The sequence below is a fragment of the Pyrus communis genome, chromosome 5 (genome assembly GCF_963583255.1).
Source record: "Pyrus communis chromosome 5, drPyrComm1.1, whole genome shotgun sequence".
Taxonomy (NCBI): domain Eukaryota; kingdom Viridiplantae; phylum Streptophyta; class Magnoliopsida; order Rosales; family Rosaceae; genus Pyrus; species Pyrus communis.
The window spans coordinates 24854361-24863380 of NC_084807.1; the positions used below are offsets into that span (position 1 = coordinate 24854361).

The 9020-nt window shown below is 35.4% G+C and overlaps 1 protein-coding gene across 1 annotated transcript in view; it reads left to right on the top strand.

The window, feature by feature from the left end:
• Nucleotides 1-5692: 5692 nt before the first annotated feature.
• Nucleotides 5693-9020, top strand: part of LOC137734471 (cation/H(+) antiporter 15-like) — a 13066-nt gene continuing 9738 nt past the window's right edge. Inside the window, exons 1-4 of the mRNA XM_068473733.1 lie at nucleotides 5693-5881; nucleotides 6222-6307; nucleotides 6871-7079; nucleotides 8096-8658. Of these exons, the coding sequence (XP_068329834.1) occupies nucleotides 5693-5881; nucleotides 6222-6307; nucleotides 6871-7079; nucleotides 8096-8658 (1047 nt within the window). The remainder of the gene's footprint in view (nucleotides 5882-6221; nucleotides 6308-6870; nucleotides 7080-8095; nucleotides 8659-9020) is intronic.

Sequence of the window (9020 nt, forward strand, 5' to 3'; positions counted from 1 at the left end):
GAGGTTAATTGCATCAATAGTTCTTGAGATTTACTTTTATTTTAATTTTAGGTCGTGAATTATATTAATTTTGTTAATCCTTAAACTTAACAATGTACTGCTCTATTAATTTTTCTCATTAACGAATTTTGTTTTTTCGTTGAATGTAGGTGTATATTAGAAACTTTGACTTAAACACTAAAAAAAAAAACTAATGAAAATTTATAAATTAATATCTAAAATTTAAGCAAAATGAAACTTGAAATATAGAATACAATATGAAAATGGTTGGACTTTAGTAACTTGTAAATATTAGGGTAGGATTTAAAAAGAACGGCAATACTACATATTGTTTAAGATTAAAACAACTAATACGAGAATTCAAAGACCAAAACTAAACTACAAATAAAGTTAAGAAAAATTGCTACAATTAAGCCTTTTACTTTTTACACATTTAAATTTTATTACTGAACGAATTAAATAACATAAAAAACATGAATTTTATAGATAACGCAACCTTCTTTTATGGTTATTACTAAAAGAAGCGAAAAAATGCTTGCTATGATGTTTTTAATTTTATCTATTAATTAATTTAGCTGGCAACTTGCTGGCCAAGTTCCACTAGAATCTTTAATCAAATACTGTTAAATATATATATTTTTTAGCTTTTAATTTAATTAATTACTGCAGCTTGTTTCTTTCTTTCAAATGGCATGTGTTGTTCTTCGACAAATCTATGTGCTGCCATTAAAGGTCATCGAGCAGGCAGAGTCCATTGTTTTGAGTTTTAGTATATCATTCTCACTTCTCACTTAGTATTTAGTTGCCTTATGCTCTTGCATGAACTTACCTTCATATATAATAATTGTTAGAAAGTAATCTTAAAATTATTGAAAATGTTTTTTATAAAAATATTTTTGAAATTAATCTTTAGTAAAAATCAAGTGAATCTTGGATAAGCACATAAAGTGTTTCTTACAAGAAGCATGTAAGTGGTGTTTCTTGCATAAAACACTTTAAACACGAGGCAATAGTGTTACATGAAAAAGTATTTCTTTCTAAAAGCGTTTTTTGTCATTTAAAAAAATATTTCCAAACGAGCCAATAGTGTTATATATACTTAGGCTAGGTGTTCTTTAATAAGAAAAGGAAAAAGAAAGAAAAAAAAAATCTACATATATATAGGGATGAATTCGTGACATCACTTTTTTTACACAAGTTTTTGTGAGGCCCACTTCATACTGCATTTTAACAACCCAAATAGTAATCTATCTTTCAAAACATCATTTATAGATTATCCTTGCAAAAAAATAGACAAATCCAAAACCATTAAGATTTTTTCTTGTAGTGAAGAAAATGGACGAATACAGTTTGATAAAGAAATCATAAACCTCAATCTAACGATTATATGTTTCATATTTAGATGATTTTTAGTAGACATGATTATTAATGGAAGACTTAAAAAAAAGACAATTCAAATCATTGAAATACATTACAAAATGAGTTCCACAAAACTTTTTAAAAAATTTATGTGAAAATAGCGTTTCATATGTGTCCTCATATATATATACACACACGCCTCTTGCCATACGCATACGCGTGTGGCAATTAGCCTTTTTATATATTTTTATTTAAATAATTAATTTACATATTTTTTTTTAAAAGAAAGAAATGAATTAAAGACATGAAACCACACTAACGTGGGAGGTTTTGTTTTTGTTTTTTATTTCTATAATTTTAAATATTAAATTCATTCAAAATAAAAATATGGTTAAATACTTTAGCTTCTTTTGGTTCAATTGTAATTTATGAAATTCTTAAAGGGCAATTTATGATATTTTGAATGTTTCACCATTTTAGGGTGCTCACTTTACACACACACACACACACATATAAAATAATCCGTATGTAAACGAAACAATATCTTGACATAGTTCATACATACTTCATGTCAATATCATGGTGTTTGTCTTGTTTTAACATATAAGATATCATATTCGGATCTCTTCTACTAAAACCACCGGATCAAGTAATCCGGCTTTTGAAATTTGATTCAACGGCTAAAAACAGATGCCCTCTTTAAAAGTTATAATAATTTTAACCCTTAGATTAAATTTCAAGAGCTCGGATCACTTAATCCGATGACATTGGTAGAAGTAATCCGAAGAAGATCTCTTTCCTATTATAACATCGTAATCCAATAACATTGATTGCCTTGTTAGCTTTGAATTCACATTGACATAAAAATAGATACATTGTTTGTCCCTTTGCCAAAGGTTTGGTGAGTGGAATTTTAAACATTTTTACAGAGAATTGAACATCCTATTAACTTTTTAATCTGTTTTTTATTATCAATTTTTTTAATCTGTTGAGTTATACAAAGATTTGAGATATCATGCTATTCGTGAACTACATAAAGAAGTCTGGCTTTCCTAAGCCTCGATGTGCTATTTGTAATCTTGTCAACCTCAAGGGCTTAACTACGAACACATTTTTTACTGTCACAGGACAAAGCCGAGTCAGTGGGCAATCACATGTCTCCCTCATTTGGACCCGGTCTTATTATTATCAGGGCAACTTAAGGATGAGTACGAGTTTTTACTCACAAAATTTCGTGTCTATATTTACAAAACTTTATGTTTATAAGCGGAATTGTTCATATTTTTCATCGTTCATATTATTAATTGCTCTATAAAAATTATCTTTACAAAAAATGAATTAAAACTAAAGTCATCAAGTCAATCAATTGTAGTAGACAATTCGTATTGCATTTACCATTCGTTTGACCTATTCTTTATATAATTCGATGACTAAACAATTTTAGTTTAATTGATTTTTGCAAACATGATCTTTGTCGAGTCTGATTAAAAAAAAGTTCTATAAATCAAAAGAATTTTGAGTACGAATTTCTACTCGTGTTTTGAATAGCCAAGTATCATTTTATTATGATGATTGTTATTATCCTGTCTTTCTGGTCGACATTGAAGACACTAGTCCAGGCTTGCATGCGCACCACGTGTCGCACAATGTATGCAGCAACGTGGCGATTTTAGCTCAATGTGGAAGTGTAGTTTAATTATATCACGCGTGACATGTTCAAATTTATGTGGTGGAGAATTGAGCACTAAAGGCGATCGGGTCATGGTGTGCGCTGGAGTGTCAACGACAAGATGAGATGGCACCTTGCGCATTCGCTGACGCAGTGGCTTCTCTTTGGATGGCAAATTGAAGGGGAAAGCAAAAGAAAAATATGGTTAGAACTTTCATGTGATGTAGTCATCACACACTTCACATGGATGGTGGATTCTGACGGAATTGGATCCTCTTCGAGGCAAATTTTCGGGATCTTTCTGATTCAATAACACGGATTGTTAAATTTTAATCCAATAATTATAATGATTATAACTTTTAGAGGGACCTTCCTGTTTGTAGCCATTTGATCAAAATCCAACAGCCTGTATTAACGGGTCAGGAGGATCCCGAGGATTTGCCTCGGAGAGGATCCAATTCCGATTCTGACCTTGTTTGGATTGTAATAAATTTGTTTTATAAATAATTGCTTGTCCTGGTGTACTATTTTCAATTATATTTAATATTTGTTGATCTACTTTTGTTAATTGTTCGGGTGTGTGAAGTATTCTTATTATATTAAATGTTTGAAGATGCTTTTAAAATGATTAAAAACATTTTCGAGGAAATTTTTTGAGTAAATACTAAAAGCGTTTTTGAAAATTCACTTAACTTTTTACTAAGAATAAGTTTCAAAATATTTTCACCAAAAACACTATCAATTATTTTCAAACATTTTCAAACGAGTCATTTAAATCATTTATGTCAATGTTATGCTTTTTTCATTTGTTATATATTTTTGTATACACTTTGAAGAACAAGGCACATGATGTTCTACATAAACTAGCTACATATTTCTTGCTTATTAGTGAAATTTACTGCTCCGTTGAATTTTTTATTTTTAATTTTTTTAACAAATAATATTATCTATACTAAAGTAGATAGGATGGATTAAGCCTTACAAATGAAAAGAAATATCACTAAACTGTAGTACTAAATGGCAGATCACAGTGACCTTAATCGCGATATTGGTTGTTCGATTCTCATACCAGAATCAAAAGCAACATGGACCATCAACAAAAAACTTACACATTGGAAACATCTTATCAACTTGAAACTACCCAGAGTGCAGTATTCTTTTGGCAGAGAATATTCCGACTATACTAAGAGAATACCTCGAAGATTTGGAATCTTATAAGAATTTTGCAACTCGGCAGACTTGGCCATCATGAATTTTGCAACATTAGAAAGGTCTTTTCAACTAACACACAAACTCAATCGCTCTATAGAAAACATTGCTCTACGCGAAACCTTCTCACACCCTTGAGAAAAATACTAACTATCGTAACCCTCTCGTTAACACACCTTCAGTTAGATTAACAACAAGGAGTTGGCAACTGGTGACACATTTAGTTTTGACTAACGCCGTTGGAGCTATAGAATCTGTCAATTGAAAAGTACCTTTAGTTTGGATTAACATCACTACTTCAAACTCGATTGGTTACCTATACAAGTCTTAGCCAACAAGGAATTTTTTTTTCTTTTGCCGTACGAGGTGCTTTGATTCTTTCGCCGAACGAGGCCACCTCATTAGCTTCCCATCAAAGTGAGTGGTTCTATGATCAGTAACTCCCACGTGTACTTCAGAGATCGGCATTCAGATGACCAAACAACATTTACCAATAAGAAACTTATGTCCTTTGAGTATCTTTGTCCCTACAATCTAATTCCGATTCGTTGAACCTATATTTTCACAAATATAGTCGAGGCTGCCGAACCTATTGCAAAATATCCTTAACTCAATGATGAATTGACTAACCTTGTCTTCAAGTTCTAGAACCTTAGGCGGCTAAGAGCGTTTTTATTCCTCTACCGTATTGCTCAGTGCATAAGTCGGCAAGCATTCGACATCACACCATCACATATATTTCACTTTCCCAACCAAGCTCGGTTGCAAGTTCGCACGCCCGCATCCACAAAAATGATGTAATTAGCTCAATAATTGCTCGGCATGCTCGCCATGTAGGCGTTGTAATTCCTAAAGTCAACAATATGTGTGTCCTAATTTAAAAAAATGTGCCACCTTTCTTTATATGAAATGAAACTTTTATTGATAACAGTTCAAGATTGTTTCTGTACATTGAGCACAAGAAAAATAAAATCCAGCTCATCAATAAACTAAATTCTAAATACCATCTTTAGCTATAAGCTGAAATTAATCAGCTACGTATAACTTGGCCAACTAGTTTTTCCTGGAGCGTTTGACTTTGAGAATATTTGTCCTTCGTATACATATATAGTCGCTTCCTCATCATCTTGCGCCGATTAAAGGACAATTCTACCCTTGACGACGACTCTTTCAGCATAAGAGGACATAACACAAGGATCACTAAATTACCTGTTCTTGCCTTCTTATGTAAACAACTCATCTGTGCTAAATTCCAATTTATAATACATATTGAGCTTCTCAACCCCGTTTCACATGTCCAACCGCCGGGGACGGCGGTTATCTTACCAAGTCACTTCGTTCTTCTCGGAAAATTTAATAGGGTTTGAACTTCAGATTACGACCGAAACCATGGACAAGATCAAGTTAATAGATACAGGAACGATAACCTCAAAAAATAACTCTCAATACAACGAAATGGGATCAAAAGCTCATTGTCTACCATTTGAACAGAATGCCTCCAAAGGCATTTGGGCAGGAGATAATCCTTTAGATTATCCGTATCCTCTAACTCTGGCGCAAATCATCCTCGTCGTTCTCACCTCTAGACTGCTTTATTGTTTTCTAAGACCCTTGGGACAAACCAGATATGTCTGCAATCTCCTGGTATGTTTTTGTTTTAGTCCTACTTATCGTTTTCGCTAATTTACTCTTCTATGCGGGTGTTGGCCCAGTCCCCGCTTATATCTTTTCTTTTTTTCTATTTATTCTTGTTATTAATAAAATTTTTCAAAGAGGGGACAAGTGGGAGTTTTTTGGGTGCGGTGGTAATTTTTTTCTTTTGGGAATAGTTAGTGCCTTGCAGAGTTGCAATCGACAATTGATGAAGAGCTAATCTCAGCTAATTAATCCTTCTTTACTTTCACTATTTTTTTCGTTAGTTTCTTTGGTGACGTGACAAATTAACTGGAACCCTTCTTTCTTTTGATTGCTTTCATTGTTTCAGGCTGGCATTATCTTGGGGCCTTCTCTGTTAGGGTACAACAAGGCATTCAAAGACAAAATACTTTTCGGAGGAAAAGAGGTTCCATTGTTTGAAACAATTGCTCATCTCGGCGTAATATACTCCATATTCCTAGCCACGGTAAAATTTGATGTAAACATGGTCAAAAGGATGGCAAAGAAAACCTGGAAGATTGCTCTAGTGACATTTCTCTTTCCATCAGCAATCACCTCAAGCACTGTTTTCACGATAGGCCGAACCATTCCTGGACTCAAAGGAGGAAAAATTTTCCTTTTCTTCGTTTCCATTTCTTTGTCATTCACTTATTTTCCAGTCGTACTTGAGGCCTTGGATGAACTCAACCTTATGACTTCGGAGTTGGGACAACTTACCATGTCCTCCGCGGCCATGAATGAAATAGTCCAGTGGAACTTCGCAGCAGCGCATCTTATGCACGCTCAGAAAACTATAAATGATGGATTTAAGACTTGTGCTTGCTTATTGGGGATGATATTCTTCACTATTTTCGTCATACGGCTAGTTGTAAAATTGATCATCAAAGTTACTCCACAAGGAAAAGAAGTCAAGGAAAGTTATGTCATTGCACTACAGCTTGGGGTTCTAGTTATGTCATTCATCTCTGATATCATAGGCATGAGGTCTACCTAGTCATTCCAAATGGACCGCCTCTTGGTTCAGCAATCGTACACAAGACTGAATACGTGGTCTCTGAATTTCTTCTTCCATTGTTCTTTTTCCGCATTGGCTTTGACATTAATGTCTACTCCGTTGAAGATTGGACGAGTTTTACCAAAATTCAGCTTCTGATTGTTGTGTCATATGTTGCAAAGATCGTGGGGGGTACAGTGATTGCATGGTGCTGCAAAATCAGATTCAAGAATAGTATCTTGCTGAGCTTAATGATGAGTACAAAGGGTATAATCGAGCTTATCGTTTATACTCATTGGCGGGAATTAAAGGTAATTAATAATGAGTGCTACCATTTATACCTCATTTAACGACATATAATGCTTGCATTCACTCCACATATTCACCCCTTGCGAATAATATATCTTTATCATCCAAACTTCCTAACGGGAATTGTTCGACTTCTTAATATGTATTTGGAGATCATTCTTACAAAAAATTATTTGAATCTTAGATCGTTGGGGGTTGTAGTTAGCGAGACTCGAATCTAGGCCTTTGCCTAGCGAAGAAAACGATCCTTACCAACTCAGTCAATTGGTTGGTGTATTGGTGATATTATTGTTTATAATAGTCATCTTTAACCCTTCATTAAACGATTAATTCGGGTCCCAAATTTTTATTAATTGCAGGCCATAGATGACCAATGTTTTACCCAACTGGTGTTGTCTTCTCTTGGGATTACCATGATTGTAACACCATTGGTACGATACTTATACAAACCTTTCGGAGCATCCAAATCCATACTTCCCCGATTCAGAAACATCCAGTCAATGCCAAGCAACAAGTCTGAAATGTTTCGCCTTCTATGTTGCGTCCAAAGTGAAGAAAGTGTCCCCAATATCATAACCCTCCTCGAAGCCTCAAACCCGACAGAATCAAGCCCCATTTGCGCCTACATTGTTCACGCAGTCGAGCTCATTGGTTGTGCTGCACCACTATTACTCCCTTGCCATAGTAATGACAAGAGGAACAAATTGTGCTCCAAAAACACAACCACTCATCAAATAATGAGAGCCTTCGACAAGTACTCAAAAACTGCCGGTGGATCAGTCATAAGCCAACCTTACACTATGATCTCGCCATTTAAATGCATGCATGATACCCTTTTCCGTCTAGCTGTTAACAAGTTTGTGCCGTTGATCATCATACCGTTTCATGAAAACTACCAGGGTATTGTTGGCCCAAGTATGACCGCTGGCATACGCCAATTCAACGCCAATGTGCAATCATACTCACCGTCTACGGTGGGGATCCTAGTCGACAAAGGCTTGTCCTGTCGGATGAGCTTGCCCCACTTCTCTTTCAACGTGGCTGTGTTTTTCGTTTTTCGTTGGGGGGGGCAGACGACCGCGAGGTCTTAGCCTACGCGGAACGCATGTCTTGCAACCCCAATGTTGGCATCATGGTGTTCAGGATAACACTTCAGAGTACATCAAAAGAAGGGACAGAAGCCGAGCTGCAGGAGGCAAAGCTGGATGAGGCGTTGGTGAACGAGTTTAGGCTAAAAAACATGGGGAATCATATGTTGTTATGGCGGGAAATTGAAGTGCATGACGGAGTACAACTTATGGATGCGGTTATGAACTCGCAGGGGGAATATAACCTCGTCATGGTGGGGAGACGGCATTCAGATATGACATTGAGGGACGAAGAAATGGCAGCGTTTGTGGAGAATGCAGAGTTGGGAGTGATCGGCGACATTGTTGCTTCCTCGGATTTTTGTAGTGGGACGGTAAATGTGTTGGTGATACAAGAAAGCATAGAATTAGGGTTTGGAGCATTTCGAAGTGCGTCCAGAAAAGAGTCGGAAAGTAGACTAAGTTCGACGGGCACTAAACCTTTGTTACCCTAAAATAGAGGAAGTTGTTTTTTCTGGAATTGTATGCTGCAATTTCGCCAATATATGGTTGAGGCCACCGACGTTCGCATTGAAGCGGAATTGCCGGCAGATAGGATTCTGTACTCTTTCTTTTTTGAAGATATTGCTGATACGAGTTATGTTAATTGATCGAGGTGTTGAGAATCAATGTCAATTGTAAGTGAAGTAAGTGTGTGGTGTAGCTTTCATTTGGTTTGCTATAAATACCCAAGTCC